The sequence below is a fragment of the Sturnira hondurensis genome, unplaced genomic scaffold, assembly GCF_014824575.4.
Source record: "Sturnira hondurensis isolate 20B ecotype Veracruz unplaced genomic scaffold, ASM1482457v3 Scaffold0021143, whole genome shotgun sequence".
In the NCBI taxonomy this organism is placed as follows: Eukaryota; Metazoa; Chordata; class Mammalia; order Chiroptera; family Phyllostomidae; genus Sturnira; species Sturnira hondurensis.
In genome coordinates, this window is record NW_028093774.1 from 2,510,799 (window position 1) to 2,532,812 (window position 22,014).

The window sequence follows — 22,014 nt, forward strand, 5'->3', positions numbered from 1 at the left end:
GTGCCGCAGGGAAGTTTAGCAAAGGTCTGAGTAAAAAGCTTATCTCCTAGCTCAGGGTTACATTTTTTTTAACTAGAGGCCAGTTTAGTTTGAGGCATTTTAAGTCCCTTGAAATGTTTGAATTAATATCTTTTTTAAAATCACTAATCTGAAGTAGCATTTAGAAGTGTATCTAATAATAGTGTCATTTTTGTGTACTTTGATGCATATCTTTCACTGGGAGGGTTTTTATCTTTAGAAACTGGTTCGTGTTCGGAGCTGCAGTGCACTGTTGCTTCGGAGGGGGGTGGGGAAGGGGAGTTTCAAGTGTGCTTCCTCCCGGCACCTGAGTCCTGGGCCTGGAGCCTGGATTTTGTTCCCCCACAGAGTCCTGGCAGTCATTTGCTGCAACGGCAGCGCTTGTGAAGAATAGCGACTGTATCTTTATTCCTCGGTTGTTTTAGGAGGTGCTGGTGGCCGGTGATTTGGGTTCTCAGTCAGCGAGCGTTCTGCGGGGGCCTGCATTTTGGTTCGCCGCAGGTCCTTTTCTTCTCGCAGTGGTGGCGAAGCGATCCCCGTGGATGTCTGGGCTCGGAGTCAGACTGAGCCAGCTAAGAGCATTAGGCTAAGGTCTCCTTGCTCTTACGATTTTTAGTTTTCACTTTTGTTGCATTTACAGGTGTTCTTACCTGGCAAAATTGACTTTTGTACATTGGGTTTCTTTATATCATCTCGTATTTTCCTATTTATAAAGTCAGAGACATTAAATATTTTGACTTGTAAATATAATTAATTTCTATGTTTATTCTCAAAGTTAAAATAACTTTAACAAAAATAACTTTAATACACACAATTTTCTATTACAGAGGAGTTGGGACTTTTCTGTTTTAAGTTACTTGGAGGCTTAAGGAGAAAAGTGTGATTAGCACAATTGGCGAGATTAGAAGTCCTGCCTTTTGTTGTTACCTTCACTCCGTGACTCAGCCCCAGAGGAGCTGGGCAGGCGGGTTTTGGTGTGTGTGGGGGGGTGTCCTGCAGGTTTTGTAAATAAACAGATTGTCAGACAAGAGGTACAAGCACAGGTATTGACACTTTTCAACTGAAATATGAAATACATTTTATTGAAAGAATGATACCAAATGATGATAAAATGCAAATATCAAAGTTAAGACTTTGAAATTCTTCCTTATTCAAGAAGGAAAGTTAATAATGAAGATAAGTCCAAACACTCTCGGCTGGTGATGGAAGACTAGTTTGACTCTGAAGTTAAAGTTCTGGAGGGATCCGAGGCGTACTGTTTACCAAACTACAGTAAAATTCACATGCTCAGGCCCAGTAGTGGGGGTCCGGAGGGGGCTGAGGGCAGAGGGGCTGAGCCGTGAGAAACGCTTTCCCTGGTTTTCGTTTTGCTTTGTTTTGCAGAACTGGAGGGTTGTCTGGAGAACGTAGATGATCGGGTGTCTTTGTAGGATTCCTCATAAACGTGTAATGTTTTAGGCGTGATACCTGTGTGTGATCCCGTGTTTCACTTTCCCTGTTCTCATAGGATACCGTTCATTGGAGCATAGCAAGGTCTACAGAATTGTGTGATTAAATGGTTTTAAGGTTTCAGTCTCAGTAAACAAGCATGACTTCATGTTAGTAGTTTTCTGTTCAAGCACAATTAAGAGAAAGTAGGATTAGTGTTGAAAAATAGTCATTAAAATTGCTTGTACCATAACATAGTTACTAATGACTGATGAAGTTTTTCGTTTGTTGGTTGTAATGCTTTAGTGTTGCTACATGTCACCGTCGCCCAGGTGGTGTCTGCAGTTTGCCCACTGCACTGGGTCCCTTTGGGAGCACATCCGAAGGGTTTTGTTGCCTTCGAGATATTACACTTCAATGGAGGGTGTTTTTTTCTAAGTGGCTTTGTCCACTTCTGGAAGTATGTCATGGTGTGTCATGAAAGCATGTTGAGTCTGGAGAAAAGAAGGCTGTGGAGGGCATAGAAAGCTGTCTTCAGAAATTTGAAAGGTGGATTCACTTTTAAAGGCAGAATTGAGACCAGCTGAAGAGCACAGTGAACTTTCTAGAAGGAGCAGCAGGCGCCCTCCGAACCTGGGGTGCTGCCCACCTCTGCCACTTCTGCCTTGGGTGGTGCCCCTGTTAGGGATAGCGGGTCACCCCTGCCTCTCTGGAGGTTTTCAGACGAGTGTGACAGTGGACAGCCAAGTGCTTTGAGAGCGTAACTGCTGCACCACACTGAGGCAGTCATTTTAAACATTCGAGGAGGCTGTGATTAACACAGGTGACTCCAAACGTCCCTTCCGAACCTGAAAGCCAACAGTTCCAGGCTCCATGGGAGGGATGTGGAGGTTTGAGGTGGTTTCTTGACAGAGTACAGCTATTCCTGCACACTTAGCCGTTTCCCTTTCTCGTTTAGGAAGATGTAACGACATGATCATGATACCACATGATTCTTTGCTTTATGAAGACTCATTTTAAAATAGGATCCTCTTTTTTAAAAAAAGATTTTATTTTTTAGAGAGAGGGGAAGGGAGGGAGAAAAGAGAGGAGAGAAACATCAATGTGCTAGAGGTATACACTGATCAGTGCCTCTCACATGCCCCCAGTGGGGTCCCTGACTGGGAATCGAACCTGTGAATGCTCGGTTCTTGGGATCATGTTCAACCCACTGAGCTACGCCATTCATGGCAATGTAAGTGTGTTTACAAATTAATTCCACAGAAGTTTAAAACTAAAAGTATTATGTTTTGAAAAGTCGATCAGAAGCTTAAGCATTTCTAAAATTGTGTAAATTAGTAGAAAAATGGCAAAATATTGTGGAAGGCAAGAAACATCTGTATTTTTTTAAACCTCAATTTTGGGTGTGTGTATGTATATCTACAGCTGTCTATATGATAGCCCGAAGTGTTCTGCATGAAGATTTAAAGTATACTTTCATGCGATTGATAGGACTGCGTTTGTCTTTGTGGTCGAGTGGCTCTGGAGTTGAAATTCATTCTGCTGGCCTGCTGGCCTGCTGGCCTTGACCTCTTGGTACTTTTGAGTTGTGGCACATCTGGACCTCTTTGATAGAGATTGGAATGATGGGTGCTAGTTAACCACTTAAACTGGTATGAATTAGTATGGCTGTACCCTATTGCTAGTCCCTGCCACGTGTGAAGTGAGGACTCATTTCCGACACACACTAGTTTCGGTGAACACGGTACCATGTAATGTGAAGACTGTGTGTACCTCATTAATGCCGGCGGGAGAGAGAAAACATCACACAGTTCCTTTTCAGTCTGGGAGTGCTTTCATTTTCCTAAACCGCCGTCCTAGAGTCTGTGCCTTTTGCTCAGAAGCAGCAGTCTAATCCTAATGGCCTGCACAGTGTTTAGTGAGATTCTCCTCTTCCTCCACAAAGATTGGGCAGGTGCCCACACTCCCCTCGAGTACACTTTACAGCTAGTTGGGTGCCTGAGGCAGGAGGTGGCCATGGGCCATTCCCTCCTTCGGTCCGTCCAGCTGTGAAGTTGGTGCATTGAGAACCAGATGCTGAATTTGAGTTTCGGTTTCCTGGATGAATTGCCAAATAAGTGTCATCAAAAATGTTTATTCTAGTTGCATTTCATTGAAAGCAACTGAGGAAAAATACAAATATACATCTTTTCCATTTAGAATTTTTGAAGAAACCCCTCATACGGCTGAATTCCATCTCTGTCTTTTCAGTATATGTGAGCTATACTTTGTAAAAGTGGGTTAAGCATCCGGCACCCTCCCCCACCCTCCCTCACCGCCACCCCTGCCATCAGCCAAGGTCCCTGAATGTACTGAATCTTGTATCTCCTGACCCGTTTGTTCCACTACACAGATGATGTGTAAAAGAACCATTTGATTGGTCAGAAACGGTTGTTGGTTACAGATGCCATTTGCATACGAGTGCTTTAAGGAATAATTGAGTACACATTTATTTTTACTGTCTTCCAAAGGTCTTCTATCTCTTAAGTAGAGAGGTTGTTGATGGGCTTGCTAAATAGATTCTCTTTTAAAAAGCCACGTTTTGAGAACTCTGTAGGTTTTTAAACCGTCTCGACACTGAAGAAAGGTAGACGCGTGGGAAACTCCCAGCATACTTCCTTCTGGTAGGTGCCCCTCGCTCTGAACACCGGGGACTGTGCTTGTGTGTAGGGACCGCTCATCTGCTAGTTCCGTGGTGGTGGTCTACGTGTTTTCTTTTTTCTTCAGTACTGTTTAAATCCTAAATCCATTTTTTTTTACCGCATGCTTTGTTTCTCTCCAGATAATTCAATAAGAATGTGTAAGTTATACGTGATTTCAACTTAAGCTTTGGGAAAACAACTTTCATTTGGCATTGCACTTCAGGCCAGTGTTTGGGATTTGGCTCGAGTGAATGTGTGTGTGGGCATGTGTGCAGGCATTTAATTGAGCACAATTTATATTTTTCTCATGTAAATCTTTGAAATAAATATGAAACTTGTGAATGTCTAATAGTAGTTTTTCCACTGAGAGCATTAAGAGCGTTCAGGATACTTATTCAACTGTTTCTTTTGTCGAAACTTGGAACCTGGCTCCAGATTCAGCTGACATCACAATAAAAATTATTCATTGTGTGTAACAAATTTTTGAATTCTAAAGGAAAGGGGTGGGTAGTTATTTCAGATCCATGGTGTTGGGGCAGTCTGTGTTAGCTAATGAAGGCGGTTGAATTTGGGAAACCTTTCTACTGGGTTGTAACACCATCTCACACTTTTTCTTAAAATGTAGTTTTCCTTCTTCATTGTACTTTCTTCCTTGCGCCTCTGTCAAGCTACTTTCCTCATGTCTTTGAAGAAGTCTCCACTGTGAGCCTTGCTCGCTTCCTTGCCCCTCTTCCCTAAGGCAGGGGCTTGGCCTTCCCCTATTTGGGTGTCTCCTGCACCAGCCAGCGCGGGCCCTGCACTTGGAGCTGTAGATCCTGGTCCAGCAGGTGCACCTGGGCTTTGAGCCTGCCTGTGTGCTGGACGCCGTGGGTCCGCTGCTTGGGGCTCGGCCGAGCAACAGCTAAGCGTGAGGCCCCTGACACAGCTGTCTTTACCACTGGCCTCTGCAGGTGTGGCGGGGACACGGGGAGGCCGTGGCGGGATGTGCCTGACCACCTTAGAGCCCCATTCGGAAGCCTGTGCGCCTCGTCATGAGCGGCTGTCAGAAATGGCCGTGGTCCTGCTTCGTTGCTTTCTGACAGATCGAAAGCTCACCTGCTTGTGGAGCAGCCTACCGTTCCTCATAGGGCAGGCCGTGCAGGGCCTCGTTCGCGGCTGTGGTCAGAGACCCCGAGCAAGGCCTTCTGCGTGTTCTGTGGGGCACAGTGGGTCAGACGAGCCCCTCGGGGGGAGACGCAGACGTGTGCGTTTTCATGCCCAGATGATGGGTTGTGGTTCGTGTACATGTGCATGACTCTGACCTCACCTCTGCAGTATCATGAGGTAAACATACTAGTATACCTAATAAAATCAATGTAATTTGAAAAAAATTGTGGAATAAAATTTTCTTCTACAGTTTTGTAGGGAAAAAGGAATGCACTTTTCTTCCAGAGACCCCAAAGTAGACTTTTTTTTCATTTGAGTACCTGCAAGTACTAGGATTTATTATACTGTATTGTTTTTTTTCTGGAAGGAAACTTCAGGATATGGTCCATGGAAGATAAATTCTTCGTATTTTAAGGCTTAGCTACTGCAGTGCCACATTTTATTTCTTGACTTTCTTCCTTGGAAATGTAATGTTTTCTCTGTCTTTTTTTCTCTTCTTTGTAGTCAGAAAATGGGTAAGAAGAGTCGAGTGAAAACACAAAAATCAGGCACTGGTGCTACAGCAAGCGTGTCACCAAAGGAAACCTTGAACCTGACCAGCGAGCTGTTGCAGAGTGAGTGTGCCGTTGGCCTTCCCGCCTTCCTGTGGGGCCTGTGCGGTTGTGCCCCTGCCGGGCTGTGGGGGGGGGGGGTGTCGCCGCCTGGTGAGGCGTGACGTTGGCCGAGTGACCTGGGCTGTCGCAGGACCCTTCTGCCCACGGTCTCCCTGCTGCCGGGTGGGGCGCTGTTGCCTGCAGCCACCCTGAGACTGCCTGTGGGATGCAGTGCTGGCCGCGTAGCTCCCGTAGCTCGGGCTCCTCTGGGCGGCGGGGACAGACCAGGTACTTAACCTCTGGGTTTCCGAGGTCATCTCGTTCAGTAAAGACCACCTTGGGAGTGTGAGGAGGGCCCCGTGAGCTAGGGCATGTGATGGCACACGGTGGGCGCGCACGCCCACAGCGAGCGCAGCCTCCGCTCCCAGAGCAGCCCTTGGAACGGGGCCTTTCCTGGGACGGCTCGCCTTCGTGTTTTGGTGCTGCGGTAACGGTTCTTCAGTTCTCACATGCCGAAGTCACACGTTCTTGGTTCAAGGGGATTAAGTACCTTGCTTTAGTGAGTTCGTATAAACTGGTCACTTTTTCTAAAGTGGTGAATTTAGATTGGTGCTCCGATGTGCTTTAAATTCAGCTGTGGTCACTCAGTTACCTTACTGCACTTGTCTCCTGTACGTTCCCTTCTTGTGCGGATTACGTGACAGGATAAACTGCAAATAGACATTCGGCTTTCTCTCCGACAAGCAGGCAGCAGCTGAGTCCCAGCCGGGTCCTTGCCCGAGTGCTCCCGGGCCTGGCTCCTCTTCTGCCACAGGGCATGTGCCCCCCCCCCCAGAGCTACTGACCGCTCCCCACCCATCTTCCCCACTGGACTGGGGGCAGCCCAAGGGCAGGCTCGGGGTTGTATCCCAGGGCCTTGGCCAGTACTTCTCGATGGAAGGATGAGTGAGACTGGTCAGCCTTAATGGTCGTGTGTCGGCATACAGCTAGCGGCTGCTACTTATTCATGGGCACTCCTTTCCTTGCAGGACCAAGGGGCCAAGAGGGCTCGCAGGAGCGTGGGAAGGGCTTGCTCTCTAAACTGGTGCAGCTGTTTAGAAAGGAAGGAAGGCTCCCCTGGCAGGCCAGCTGGGTGCCCCGTGTTCAGCCTTTTAAGACACTGGCCCGGCCTCGGCTGTTGGTTCCTGCGGTTCTGGTTCTGCGGCAGAATCTCAGCTCCTTTTTTAGCACTGGCTGTGCCTTCTCTTTTAGAGACTCCCCCAGAGTGCTTAATATAGTGCCTCACACGCGGGTGTGCAGTGTTTGTTGACTAAGAGTCCTTATGTCCAATTTACTGGTTCCCCTAGGGAACCAGTTGTTACGGGGCTTAGCTAGAAAGAGATGGGCACTTCCGGTATTAGCTTCGCTTACCACCTAGGACGGTTTTCGGGGCAGCGGTTTGCGTTTTAGCGTGGCTTTTACATCTCCCTGTTCACAATTAGACTCCGAGGAAATGTGTTAGCACCAAGAATGAGGCAGATGTGAGCCAGGGCTCACACTTGAGTTGGGCAGGTGGCATTTGAATGGTGTCAAAGGGTGGGTGTGCTTGACAGGTGTACCTCATTGATGCTTTCCATGCTTGTCCTCCTGGCTGTGGTGTCTTTGTCCTTGAAAAATAAATCAACAACGACAACCCCGGCCCCCTGTCTTCTCAAGAGCACAGGTTAAGGTGCAGGAAGCGTCCTGAGCCCCGTGGTTTCTGTGTTGCAGAATGCAGCAGTCCTGCCCCTGGCCCAGGGGGGGAGTGGGAGGAGTACGTGCAGATCCGGTCTCTGGTGGAGAAAATACGGAAGAAGCAGAAAGGTACGTTTTCTGGACCGATAGCCATATTTTAGGGAAATTGTGTAGAGAATTGGCTTGAGTCAGAAAGGCGTGGAGAGTAGCCGAGGTCTCCGACTCTCTGTGAGGTCACGCTCTGAGGTCATCGCCGTCGTCGTCTTCATCATCGGGGCTGCCAAACTGGGAGGGGCGGGACTCCTCTCTGAGCTGCCGTGGCCTGCTTTGGGGGGAGAATGTTTGTTTCTGGGGACTAACGTGACACAAATTTCATGTGCCTTTATTTTATGAAATATGCATTTAAATCTTTTTTTCCGTCTGTGCTTCACTCAGGGTTTGAGGTCCGTCTATAACGCTGTGTGTGTGATCAGCACACAAGTATATACTGACTGGTTAACATCCACCAAGATTTATGAGGAACTCAATCATAATGTGATTAACTAAGAGATGTAGGTACATGTCCCAAGCTGCGTTTACCAGTGTATTCCGGAGACATCGGCCTCACTCTCAGCCAGGCTAGTGATGGGGCCAAGTGTTAGGCCAAGTGTCTGTTGACAAGGCCTGTTCAGTGGTCCTATGGGTTCCGTTCTGTAGAGCACAGAGAGGGGAGATTGGTGTTCAGGGCCACGTGGGAGCAGGGGGGGAAGCGTGACAAGCAGCCTGCATGTAAAAGGGTGAGCCCCCTTCTGGGGCTCCCTGTCTGTTTGTTGTCTTAAAAGTGAGTCAGAGGAGGGTTTGTTCCTTTGCTCTCTGAGGCGGTAGCTTTGTTGCTCCCTCAAGCACACCTACGCACACGCAGCCTTGGGCCAGATGGTCTCAGACCCCACAAGGTGCTGGGCCCTTTTACAGGGTGCTCATCTACACCCAGGGTAGCCTGTGCTGATCCTGGCTCACCGGGAAAGTGGCTGAGAAGTTCTGTGGGTCCTGCGTGTCTTCCCAGAGGCTGTTTACTACAGCTGACACCAAACTTAGGGCTCATTCATTCTCAGGAAGTCTTAGATGATCCCTAACAGAGTCGGTTTTCCTCAGTTAGCGGGGCTCTGCATGTCTAGTCTGGTGCCGTGCCGCACCAGGCCATCACTGCACGCGTGGACCTTCCGTTATAGGCTGGTGACATGGCCACCAGCGCTTGGACTGGCTTCCACGCTCAGCTCCTTGTGTTGAGTTCCTATTCTTCTCCCTTGTTTCATCAAAAAAAAAAAAAAATAGTGGCCCTGGCTGGCGTAGCTCAGTGGATTGAGCGCGGGCCTGAGAACCAGAGGATCGCGGTTCGATTCCCAGTCAGGGCACATGCCTGGGTTGCAGGCCGGTTCCCTGCAGGCCAACTCCCAGCAGGGGACGCATGAAAGGCAACCATACATTGATGTTTCTCTCCCTCTCCTTCCCCTCTAAAGATAAATAAATAAATAAATAATCTTTTAAAAAAAATAGTGATTTTTCCAGTGCATGGCTTTTCATCTTTCTGGAAAATATTTGAAGCTGAAAATTCTAGAAAGTAATACAACAATGCCTAAGAACCTACTACCCACATTGAATACATGTCAGACCCTTACCTGTTCAAGTTCTCTTTCTGTTCTTTCCCCCCACTGGTCCAGTTCCCTGTCCCTCCCTTCCTTGTTTACTTTATTTTGTATTTGTGTTTAAGAAGTAACTGTTGCACATAGAGCTAGCAAGAGGCCTCCATCCCTACCCTTCCCCCTCCCCCTAGTAGGGGGTGTGGTGGTTATTGTGAATGTTTTTCTACTTCATGTATAACCCCATGAATGCATATGGTAGTACCTGTGTTTTTAAAATCGGCATACATGGTGTCATTCCACTTGACGTTTAAAAACAGTGTCACATTTCATATTGACACTGCAGACCCAGCTCGTTGAGATTGCTCCCCAGGACTCTGCAGCAGAGTCCTCCGGTCTTATGCTCCTAGAATCAGGGCTCATCTTCACACACGGCTTCTTGTGCACATGTGAGCTGCTGGCTTTTGTTCTCGTGGGAAGCTTGTTAAAGCAAATGTGCTTACGAGAGGCGGCTCTGTCGGTCTGCAGCAGTTAGGATGTCCACTCTTTCCCAGCAGATGACCTCAGTCAGTGTTCCTGTTACCTGGGGATCCATGAATGTTTCTCCGTAACCCACAAGGAGTTTGGGATTTCTGTCCGCCTTTCCTATCCCTGTAACTATCTGGTGATTAGCCTGATTTTTTTCAAGATTAGAGTTTTATTACTATGTCTCTGTTAGTTACTGTCCTTTTTGTTTTCTGAGAGTAGCGTGAATGATACATGTCCTAAAAGTAGCGCTTATTTTGTAAAACATGAATTGATACAGGTCTGTCTGTTACTTTTGATGGAAAAAGAGAAGATTACTTTCCTGATCTAATGAAATGGGCCTCTGAAAATGGAGCTTCGGTGGAGGGCTTTGAAATGGTTAATTTCAAAGAAGAGGGCTTCGGTTTGAGAGCAACAAGAGACATCAAGGTGAGTTTAGAGACTGCTGGTCTTGGGGGAGGCGTCTGAGTGTGTCTGGATTGTGTCGTGTAGAGGACACAGGTCATGGAACCAGATGCTTGGGCTTGTTCTGAGCCCTGTGGCCTGGGGGCAGGGCCAGCCAGCCTCTCCTGCCACAGTGGTGCCCTCACTGACCTTGTGTTCCAGGCAGCCCCTTGCAGCTCGTCTACCTTGGGAGCCGTGACTGGGGGCAAGTCAGTTCATGTTGCTGGGCCTGCATCAGGAGACCGTAGAACATGCCTCGTGGACTGTAGTGAAGGGTGTGGGGTCCGGTGGTCTGTAGGCAGCACACCTGGGGCCCAGTGGTGGGCTGGGTGTTAGATGTGGGCGGGTAGGGGGTGGGAACATTTTGGGGGAAATTAGTGAACTGAAATCTGTCCTGTGGGCTTGTGCTCTTTCTGGTAACTGTTGTGTTCTGGAAACAGGAACATACAGAAGGGACTGTCACTCTAGCTTCAGACACTCAGTACTGGGAGCAGTTCACGTGGACAGAGGCTTTTGTTGGAGGTGGAAATTTTGATCTGTTTTTAGCACTTAAAAATATAAGTATGGCAAAGAATAAAATAAACATCTTAGTGCTTTTTCCAAGTTGTTATATTAAAGTCAAAAGTCTCTCTCTCTTTTGTTGTCTTCCCAGTGTGTGCAGTTGGCTTTGCTGCTGGAGGCGGGGTTTCCGAGTGGCCCCACTCATCAGCGAGGGCACTCGTGCCCACGTTCACGACGCCTCGGGGCGTGGGGGCGAGGCGCCTCGGGGCCGCCCTCAGTGGTCCTCACGGTGGAGGGCTTCCCGCCCACAGACACGGCTGGGCGGTGGAGCGCGTCGTGGTCTCATGGTCCCACTGTGTGTCTGTCTTTCCCTTCTAGGCAGAAGAACTGTTTTTATGGGTTCCACGGAAATTACTGATGACTGTCGAATCCGCTAAAAATTCAGTTTTGGGTGAGAATAATTTCTGACTGTTTGTAGCAGAGTGAAAATGATAGAAATATATAGAATTTCATACAGTGGAGCTGAGGACTGTATTTGGTTGTTCTTTCAACTGGTGAACTCCCCACCCAAACCCACATTAGTTGTTTTAGACACTTATAATTTGATGTAGTAGACGAATGTCGAAAGAAAGATGCGTGTCACTCTAAATGTTACAGTACTGCATATTTATTTCTGTAACTTCAGTAATAGAAACGGATACTTTTTAAAGAAGTCGTGGAACTCAGGCTGTTCACTTCTGGGTTCCTTCAGGGCCCTTGTATTCTCAAGACCGGATTCTCCAGGCCATGGGGAACATCACACTGGCCTTCCACCTGCTGTGCGAGCGCGCCGACCCCAACTCTTTCTGGCAGCCCTACATTCAGACGCTCCCCAGCGAGTACGACACGCCCCTCTACTTTGAGGAGGAGGAGGTTCGGTCTCTGCAGTCCACACAGGCTGTCCACGACGTCTTCAGCCAGTACAAGAACACGGCGCGGCAGTACGCCTACTTCTACAAGGTCATCCAGGTGAGCCGCCTGCTGTTGTCGCCTGTCTGGGCGCAGGGGGCGGGGCTCAGCGGGAGGGACTGGTCACTCGCCTTCACTGGCACCTCAGGACGCTTCAGCATTTCACGTTTTAAGGTGTTCGAGTCCTTGTTTCCGTGTTTCCAGAATCATCACGGAAATGCGGTTGGAGCGGATCTGACTGCATCAGCGTCCACTGTTAATGTAAACAGCAGTTGTTGCTGAGTTACGAAAGTCACCAAGTTCTGATGAAAACAAATTGCAATGAGATTTAAATGCTCTACAACGCGATATGAAAAAGCGCTCTGCATATGCATTTTTTGAGAAAATGAAAGTCCGTTTGTGGGTTCTTCCTGTGTATTGATAGTAAAATATTGACAGTTTACTGAATTACAATGCTGACTTCTCTGTTTCTTTGGAGTGTACTGTGTATTGTGTTAGTTTTACTAGATCTGGGTAAAAGTTGTAGGTCTCTAAAGTTTTGAACGGGGCCTCGGGGCCCATGGCTGGTAGGAGTACAGCTTCCTGTGAGAAAGACTTGGTGATTGAAGCCTCTTCTGCTGGCCGTCGTGGTGGTGGCGACGAGAGGGTGGGCTCGGGGCTGGCCCGGTGGTATTAGAATCTCCGAGCTACCTCTAGGAGCCGAGTCATCCTGGGCAAGTCTGTGCTGCATTCTGTTACCTGTACAGCGGGTAACGCCGCACCCCTGGGGTTGCTGGGCAGACCGAGCGAGTCCGTTTTTGTGGGGCGCTCCATACAGCCGGACTTGGAATAGAGGTGCTCCACTTGGGGTACCCTTTTGTGTCTCAGTCCTCCAGGCCATGGGGTTTGGTGGCTTTGGTTTTTTTGAGGTTGCTTCTCCCCCCGGCCCCACAGTATTTTTTTTTTTCCTTGTGTTAGTATTTCTTAATCCTTTCTGCTAAGAAACTCCCATTCATAAGTGACCCATCTCAAGCTCAGGATGGCTTTGAAGTCTCATGTTTTGTTGCTGCTGTCGTTGCTGGTCTTTGGTTTCATGTTTTTAAATCTTAAAAATTAACAGAAATGTTTGTTTTTAATAGTTTAAAAAATTGTGTTAAATGACATAGTGTCAAGTCAGATTGGCAGAGTGGGAAAACAGCTCCTTCTCTCCTGTGATCCCTTGCAGGGCCACCCATGTGCCCAGGGTGTCGTGGGAACCCACCACGCCCTGCCCAGCGGGAGGGACATAGCTTCCCACGTGCAGCGTGGCTACCCTGACAGTGTGGGCAGTCTGGATGTGGGGCTTTCTCAGGAGGGGAGAATGTGACTGTCGCTTAATGTCAGTGCAGGTAGGCAGCGGGGAACGGAGTCGTTACAGAATGAAAGTAAGGCTCAGCGAGCTCCGTAGAAGAGTTCATGACCAGGGCTTGGGTTTCCAAACGAGCGGCTCTGTGCTACAGCCGGCAGGCCTGGTTGTGAGGTGGAGGGCCTCTGCATAACGCTTTAGGACGGGGAAAAGCAGGCTGAAGCAGAGGGGTTTAAACATCGTACTTCAAGGCTAGTGTCTGTCTGGGATGTTCACATCGCGTCCCGGAGTCATCAGTGGCAACCCTGAGTGGACAGGAATGTGAACACGGTACTGCCGTCACTTTATCGAGGCCCCGTGTTCTCGCATGGGTGCCGAACCGCGCCTCTCTCCTGTCTTCCCGGGGTGCGCATGGGGCTTTGCTCCTTTTCAGCAGATCACTTCATCGGCGCATCATTGCTCAGGGAGAGAGTGGGTGCTGTCACCTCAGTTCATGGTCACCGTTTTCATACTTTTACTAAGGTGGCCGTCCTCAGTGGGACTTTTTTTTTTTGGCATTGTGACCCTTAACCTTTTTCAGGGTCAGGGAGCCTTCTTCCCAGAGGAATGTGTGCATCCTACATCAGAAACACTTGTGTACCGTTTGGGGGCCCAAATTCTGTAGCTCGAGTTGCGCTGTTTAGTTACAGTTCCCACTCAAAGTGGCCTTCCACGGGCCTGCGCCCAGGCAGGGGTCTGACCCGAAGCCTACTGGGTTTCTTCTGAGCTGATGCTGGCTCGAGGGTCTGCCACCACAGCTCTCGGGGCGCCAGTCGTGCGACAGCGAGCACACGGCTCCGTTGCATGTGCCTGCGGTGGCGATCCCGGGTCCCCAGGAGAGCGGCCCTGAAAAACTCAGCAACCGCCACAGGGTTTCATCCTGGAAGGGCCGGCGCCAGCGGCGTCGTGCACCAGTTCGTGGCCTCCAGGCGCGCGTCTCTGCACGGCCCTGTCATCTCAGGGTCTCTCTCTCTTTTGTCTGAAAACTAGAAGAATTCTCTGTGTTCCTTTCCTTCCAGGATATGTCCTTGGTCAAGGGCCTTTCGGTGGCCACTTGCTGGTTCAGATTACTTTGTGTCTTTAACTTGCTTTACCAGTTCTTTTAAACAGTCTTTCTGGGTGGCTCTTCCAATCTTGTTCTTAAAGTCATTGTAATGAATTTGTATAATTTTTTCCATGGTGGGGGTGGGGGCGGAAATGGTCTGTTTGGATCTGCTGGTCTTCCTGGTGGCAGCAGGGGCATGAGCTGTATGGATTTTTATGTTTTGTACGTTGTGTTTACATTGTATTTTTCTTGAGAGGTTCAGTATACAGGGTGTCCTTCAGCTGTTCAACAGATGATGGTGGGTCTAACCAGAAGCCTCAAGCAGGTCCTGGAGTAACCGTCCTGTCCAGCCACGGTAACATTGATGAGGTGCCATAGGAATTTAACCCTTGTTTTTATCAGTTGGCCCACAGTAAGATTGGTTTCCTCACACGTCATGTCGGTTAACGTCGCGGCCCCCACCCACCAGGGGGAGTGAGGACTGCTGGTACCTTGTGTAAAGGGGGAGCACCTGCTGGTGAGACTTCATACTGCAGCCGAACAGCGGAGGTGGAGGAACGCCGACACCCAGACTCCAGAAGCTAAATTTAGAAACGTGGTTCAGCCAGAGGCTGGGAGAGGCGTGTGTGCATCGATGGCCCTACGTGGTGAACTTTCTGTCAGTTTGTGGCAGGGAAGGAGAGAGGGTTTGTGGCAGAAGGCAGTTTCATGACACAGCTGTTTCAGAGTTTTTTGTTTGTTTCTTCAAGAGATTTTATTTAGTTTTAGAGAGAGGGGAAGGGAGGAAGAAAGAGAGGAAGAGAAACACTGATGTGAGAGAGGTACATCTGTCAGTTGCCTCTTGTACGTGCCCGGCCTGGGGACTGAACCTGCAACCAGGCATGTGCCCTGACCAAGAACCAGATTGGTGACCTTTTGCCTTGTGGGACGATGCTCAACCTACTGAGCCACACTGGTCAGGGCTGTTTCAGAGTTTTAAACCTCTAAAAATACTTCCAGCAGATTAGGACATTCCAGAGTTCAGCTCCAAGTTGGGCGTTTGTGATAGAAATCAGTGGAAAAGTAGGATTTGGCTTAAACCCAACTGTGAAATAATGTGATTTATGTAAAAGTGAAGCAAGTTATATCAGCTTTGAGTTAACATGTATGAATGATAGTGCAAATATTTTTCATTTGTGCCAATGAAAAAGAAACGACTAGATCCCGGGAGTGAACCGTCCGTCTCGTCGATAATCCCATCTGATGGACCAGGTCCTGCTGTGCGGGGTGCCAGCTGGTGCTGGGGTTCAAAGCTCTCTTAGGGGCACGCACGTTTTCCTGTGGAGCTTGGGTACCGCGCTCTTTTAAGTAAGTGCAAGCGTATAGGGTTTGGCACAGCGGAGGCATGTGCATAAAATGACTGTCTTCCCATCGATCTCATAATTGAAGTGCTTTGACTCACTTTACTTGGGCTTCCTTTTTGGTGTTGATCAAATAGTTCGAGAGGTGCAGGGGAAGGTGTGTGGGTGGAGAGGTGTGTGTGCATTGATTGCCGGGAGTTTCACGTCAAAGTACGCATCCGCTGCAGCCTGTTCATGCGTCCTGCTGGCGCTTCGGGACGAGTAGGCAGCCGAGTTGGCAGTTCTTCTTGAACAGGCAGCCTCTCCCACCCTGCCAGGGCTGTCCCGGCAGAAGACTGGAGCAGGCATACTCGGGCCTTGCTGAGCACAGGGCCCCTGAGGGGCAGAGGAAGCTTTCACTCTGGTTCCTGGCTTCTGTGTTGGTCGAGGCTGAATGCAAGCAGTCGCTTCTTCCACTTTTTGTGTGTCCTCCCGTGACAGAGCCACAGAGAGCAGCAGGTGCGAATTTCCAGAGAGAGATTTAGCCTGTGTTTTCCCAATGCTGGCACCTACCTGCCGAGGTCTGTCCACACACAGGGCCTCAGGAGAGACCATCGGTTGGAATGAAGACCCCTGGGCATCAGCTCCCTTTAAAGACCCCATTCCCTGGGACTGGAGCGCTGCACGGCAGCGTCTGAAGCTGGGTGCTGGGTGTGGACGAGTGTGTAAATTGTGGACTTGAGCGGTACCAGAAGGGACAACACGCGGGGCATTTGTGTGACTTTCTCCCCTGGGGTTGGTTTCTGTCTCCCAGGCGGCAGGGGCTCTTCCCTCTGCCTGGAAACCCACGGGATCCCCCTTTCCAGACAAACCGCCTTCTCCTGACCTTGGACTTACTGTCTTCTTTTTTAACCTACTGTAGCCTCTGGATTGTTTATTAGTACAACCAGTATTTGTTGTCTCCCGAGTGTGAGATGCCCCACCGGGAGACAGGGGCTAATATCTCTAGGGATAGAAGATGTTTCCGCTTTTTATTTTGAAATAATTGTTCAGATTTCCAAAAAAGTTGTAAGCAGTACAAAGTTGAAAGCATGGCCGTGGGTATGGGAGTCACACTGGTGACCTTTTGCTCTGTGGGATGACGCTCAACCAACTGAGCCACCCTGGTCAGGGCTGTTCCAGAACTTTAACCTACAAGAGCTCTGCTGGCAGATGAGGGCGTCCCAGAGCTCTCCTGACCTCACTCCCACTGGCATTTCCCCCTGGGGGCAGTTATGTTCCATTTGTCCCATTTTTGTTTTCAGCCAGCGTCATGGCCGTGTCGCACCTTCTCCTGACTGAGGGGTGAGGGGCGAGGGGTGCGGAGAGCTGTGGAAGAGCAGAGGGAAGGTGCGGTGAGGGGGAGAGGTGGGGTGGGGGACCGAGAGTTAGGAGCACTGAACTGAGACGTGTTCCTTGGGTCGTGGTAACAGGAACTGGGTAGCGATTCCAGGATGGAGAAGGGGTGGAATGATTTCCGTTTCCAAAGTCTACCTGAGTCACCAGGGGCCTGTTTCCGTGGTGCAGTGGTATTCTGCACTGTGTCCTTGCAGGGCTTACCCGGGCGAGGGGTCAAGGCGGTCGGCCTTGAACACAGCCAGGGGACCTGCAGCCACAGCTGATGCCCATGCCACCTGACCACCTGGTCAGTGACCCTCCCTGGTGCAGCTTTAGTCCTTACAGTCACCCGGTGAGGGAGGTTACTCTTCCCTTTGCAAATAGGAATCTGACTGTGGAGCAGGGTGCCTGAGGCTCAGGGCACCCAGACCTGGGCTGGCTTCACAACAGGTCAGCTGGACCCCAGCCTGTCCTAGCCTGTCCTGGCCACCGGCCGGCCGAGCCTCCGTCTGTCTCTAAGGCCGTTTCAGCCTCAGATTTGGGACACAGAGCGGTCCTGTGTTAAGGACAGAGTTGTCTTGCAGAAACCAGTCTGACTGTTCCTCTCCAGACAGCTGGCCCCTGCCACGGCTTGCTGACTTTGAGGCCACGCTCATGGGGCCACCCTGTGCCCGTGCCGGGCTTGCTGCTGGTGGCTCCTTCCTGAAGGAGAAGCCTCACTCCTAGAGGAAGCCCAGAGGCTGTGACTTCCCTGCAAGCTGGAATAAAGCCTGTGGTTCTCTTTTTATCATTATCCTCATCAATTTGACTTTTAATGATGTGAAACATGCAAAAACACCAGAACCTTAGGAGACTCGGCCCAGGCTCGCACATTCTCTGGAGAGTTTCCAGTTCCTTTGTCTCCGTCAGAGCCTCCGGCCCTCTCGCTGAAACGCCCTGCCCTTTGTCCTTTGTTCCTGGTAGCTGACCTTGACCATTAAGAATTTGTGTGAAATGTATAAGATGTTGTTCTTAGTGTGTCCTCACTTAGGGTTTCTGATTTTGCAAATTACTCATCCTAAACATGTATCTAATTTTCGTCCTGTTCAAGACATGGACCGTGTCTTGTGCTGCTGCGGAGACTGATTTTAGCAAGGGGTCTGTGCTGGGTGGCTGACCCAAAACAGTGCCTGTGTGATGCGACAGCTGCTGTTCAAGCAGCTCTTCCAGCGCCGCCCTGCTGTCCATTCTGCGCCCACCTGGCCAGCCTTGACCTTCCCGTTGGCGTTTCGTGGGGTCCGGCCAGTGCACCAGTGGAGAAAGGACAGCCCCTCAGCGTGGGCCAGTCTCCCGCTAGGTCAGTGTCGTCCTGGTCAGGGTGAGTTGGCGTCCAAGTTACCGCATCTGGAGAAAGGGGGCAGGAGCCAGCCGGCCCGGCTCTGCCCTGGCCTCAGTGGGGTTGGGGACCTGGTACCGTCCTCTGGGCTGTGCCGGACCACGGCCCCGCTCAAGGCAGTGCTCTGCCTTGTGAGGAGACGGTAGGTAGAGAGCCTCTTAGCAGAGGGCGGGAAGATGTGCCTCCTGCGAGCCTTCCTCCTACCATCTTTCTTCTGCTCTTCGGAGTAAAAGCGCATGTGCCATCTTCTGTCTGTCGCGAGTGCCCTGTCCGGCTGGAGCATCCATTCAGCCACACCTCTGGGGGGGGCGCCTGCTGGAGCCACCACTCACAGAGGTAGGGGAAGCTCACCTTCTGGGGTGTAGTCTTAGTTGAGTAAAAAGTCGTGTTTAAGGGCACAGATTTTAAAGCAGCAATTTGAGGAGGAGGAAGGAAGAGCACATTCCGCCAAGAAGCCTGGGGAGGACCCTCTGGTTTTGTTTTTAGATGGGACTTGTGACGCTGGAGAAGGTAATTATGTTAACGTAAGGGGTCGCCTGCCTTTGTTCAGGGCCTCACAGCAGGGAACCGAGCGCAGGACCGTCCACCACGCCCATGAAGTTAGGGGACAAGAAGCCTGCGCTGGGGGGGGCGGCCTGGCCGCAGTGAGTGGGCCTCACCTGCCCAGCCCACTGAAAGGCCCTGGAGCCTGTCCAGAAGTGTCCAGTGTCGAGACGTGGCATCGGTGGGCGTTCCTTGGGCCACTGCTCTGTGTCTGAGACGTGCCCTGGCAGCCCCACCCTCGCACCTTGCTTTCTTTTCCTCCCAAAGCACATGCCTGTCTTCATTTGTTGGTCTGTCTTTGCAGCTGGATTGTATGCTCACCGAGAGCCGGAGCTTTGCTTCCGTTTCAGCTAGAATGTGCCTAACACATAGTCAGTGTTTGTTGACCGGATAAAGCAATCAGCCAGAGGCAAGTAACATTTACTGAAACTCTGATCGGACACTGCATGGTTTTATTTCCTTCTGTCAAAGCCTGGCGAGGGGCAGGGTTACTCTCCTGTGAAGGAGAGACCCGTGAAGGTCTCACCGCCGAGGCAGGAGCTCGTCTGGGTCCCCAGTTCAGGTGGGACTCTGGAGCCCGTGCCCTCCACCCGCATGCTGCGTGCTTCGCTGCCACGTCCTGGGCACAGAGCCCCTGCTGGCGTGCCATCCGAGTGCCCCTGCTCAGGTCATCTGTTTAACACTCTTCTGGGACCTGCGGGGCCAGGAGCAGACGTCTGTGGCCCGTGGCCCTTAGCTTCCTCCTTTTATTTCTTCATGGGGATGTGTGCCTGTTTTTTGCGGTCAAACAGCTTTTAAATTTTCCATGCTTTGTGAAAGATCAGCAGTGATTCCACAGTCACGTGTGCAGGTTCTTTCAATAGGCAAGGTATGACTTTTTTGGTGGGGCAGGAGGGGGTTCTGGAAAGGACTTGTTTAAAATGGCCAGGGCTTTCTTCCTGTCACTTCTCTTGTTTTGGAACTCATTTTCCTTCCAGCCCCTCTCCTCTCCCGGCCCTCTTCAGTCTCACCCTGGGTGCGGTGAAAATTGTATGTTGGTGCGCTGGCTTCCGGGTGCCCCCAAGATGGTCTCCGAGGCAGGGCTGCTGCTGGGACAGCCCCTTCTCCCCTGCGCAGCCGCCTCCAGAAGTGCCCCTCCCTCCGCTCTCGTTGTGGTCTGCTCTCCAGGTTGGCCCAGCTTCGTCTGGCCTCAGGGCTTCGCCGTCTACTGCCTTTTTACTGGGGCTTCCCCCAGTTCTGTGACTGCCTGCCTCCTTCTTGTCTTCTGGTTTCGGCTGAGACGTCACTTACGGAGGAGGCCTTCCTCTCTCCGTGAAGTAGCTCCCCACGTCAAGTCCACGTTAGCGTGTCGCAGAGACGGAACTGAGGATGTGTGCCTCTGTGAATGGAAGGAGGTGCATTTTAAGGAGTTGGCTCAGGCGACTATGGAGGCGGGCAAGTTCAAAATCTCCAGGATGGACCAGACCCGCTGCCCTCAGGAAAGAGTTCGGCGGGTAGCCGTTCACATCACTGGTTTATGTTCTCGTGAGCTGCTGTGTTTTTCTCTGTTGAGAAGAATTTCCTTCCGCACCCTGTGGAGGGCCGGGGACGCACAGCGCACTTCCCTGACACCGTCAGCCTGTCTTTGCTCCTCTTCGCCGACGCTCACTGCTGGGGGCCTCTGCTGAGGGGCACTGTGCCGTCGCCGCCTTCCCCTTCGGCCTGATCTGCTTCTAGGTGACGCGCCCCGCTCTGCTCCCGTGTCCCACCACGAGTCCCCACCAGCCGGGCCTCCTCACTGCGCTCCTGTGGCACCCAGCGAGTCGCCCTCCGCTGCCCGTGCATGTTAGACATCGGGTTTGCTCCTCCTGACCCCCTGCCCACTGTCCTCTTGGGGTCACTGAGTGTCTGCACCGCGAGGACGACTGCAGCAGAGTGCCCGCCATCACGACTGTTTGCCCGAGTTACTGCTTTAGGTTCGCCTGTGTTCGTTAGGCCTCAGGTCTTGTCACGTGTGACGCTGAGTCAGGTAATGTCCCTTCACAATCACCTTCATTCTTTAAGCCCTAAGGAAAAGGTGAATTCTGAGCACTAGGGGTGGTACGCGGCGTGGACGCTGTGCCTGTTTTTGTTTACATTCCGTCCGTCCCATCCGGGAGAAGACTGGGAACAGTGGTCTTGTGCTTCTGCCAGTAGTGGGGTTTGACTGAGTGCTGGTTTCTCTGCCCGATCAGGGGTAGGTCCTGTAAGGAGGTGGAAAGGTCCTGTGAGGTCCTTGCCTCCTGGAAGCTGATAGTCGAGCTGAGATGGAAGCAGTGAGCAGGCCATGGCAGACCCAGCAGCGCCGACAGGGGCAGCGCCTGCTCTCTGAGCCTCGGCAGCCTGGAAGGCAGACTGGTCTGGCCGCGGGGTTCTGTGCGGGAAGGTCTGGAGACGGGCAAGCGGGCGGGTGGGGGAGACAGGTCTGCAGGGACCAGCTCCCCAGGTCTGACACGGGCATCTCTCTGGGGTGCCCGTGGCGTGTGGCTCAGGCCAGTGTGGGTGAAGCGGCTGCTTACGTGCTGCCTGCCTGAGGGGCTCAACTCTGGGCCTCGGTTTCCGCGCTCACTCTCAGACTTGAGAGTGCAGCGGAGATACCGATAGATACAAGTGTGTTTTTAAGATGTAAGCATGTGCTTAATATAATGAGCCAGGAGGTGGGTCTGTACACCTTCCTTGGGGTCATCAGGGGAGAGAGCTCCTGTACTGTGTGTACAGGAGAGAGGACGGAACAGAAAGGCCTGTACCCAGGAGCAGGGCAGGGTGTGGGAGGGCAGGGGTGGAGGGAAGGAAGCGGGCAGGCCCCAGGGCCTTCGGCAGGCCCTGGAATTTCTGTGTGACCAGGAGCCATGGGGCCTGGGGTGGCTTGGCTGCTTGTTTGAAGATAACCCAGCACTGGGGAGGCCAGAGACCAGATGGCTTGAGGAATTTGAGAAGTATTTTAAGATAGAATCAACAGATCTGGTGATAAACTGGAAGTGAAGACTTTATGAGATACCTACAGATGATCTTGATGTTTCTGGAATGAATCACTTTGATCTTTTTCCCCTTGTTCCTAAGCTGACTTTACCAGCCTTTCTTTCTTTCAGCCTTTCTGGTTTAGAAAGGAAATTTCTGATCCTTAATTTCTAGCTTATTCTAACCCAAGACACAGCGAAAGTAATTTTGTATCTGAGTTTTCAGTCCAGATGGGTTTATTTTGTACTTTGGGATATGTATTTCAAGCGGGAATCGTTCGTATGCAGAAGTCTAGCCCAGAGCAGATTTTTCTTGTGAAATTACAAGCTGCGTGCAGAGGTTTTGGTGGCGGTGCCCAGCCAGCCTCAACCTCGGTGCCGCTCAGTCGCCGTCAGAATGGTGC

The 22,014-nt window shown here is 50.9% G+C and overlaps 1 protein-coding gene across 5 annotated transcripts in view; it reads left to right on the forward strand.

Annotated features, from left to right (window-relative positions):
* Positions 1 to 22,014, forward strand: part of SETD3 (SET domain containing 3, actin N3(tau)-histidine methyltransferase) — a 58,092-nt gene that overhangs the window by 2,033 nt on the left and 34,045 nt on the right. For 2 of the 5 annotated variants that reach the window (XM_037031280.1, XM_037031282.1), the window contains exons 2-6: positions 5,775 to 5,887; positions 7,616 to 7,708; positions 10,001 to 10,149; positions 11,044 to 11,116; positions 11,417 to 11,673. In XM_037031280.1, coding sequence (XP_036887175.1) covers positions 5,785 to 5,887; positions 7,616 to 7,708; positions 10,001 to 10,149; positions 11,044 to 11,116; positions 11,417 to 11,673 — 675 coding nt within the window. In that variant the 5' untranslated portion in view covers positions 5,775 to 5,784. Of the gene's footprint in view, positions 1 to 4,267; positions 4,402 to 5,773; positions 5,888 to 7,615; positions 7,709 to 10,000; positions 10,150 to 11,043; positions 11,117 to 11,416; positions 11,674 to 22,014 lie in introns of all 5 variants that reach the window. The other 3 variants (XM_037031281.1, XM_037031283.1, XM_037031284.1) reach the window with 2 other exon arrangements.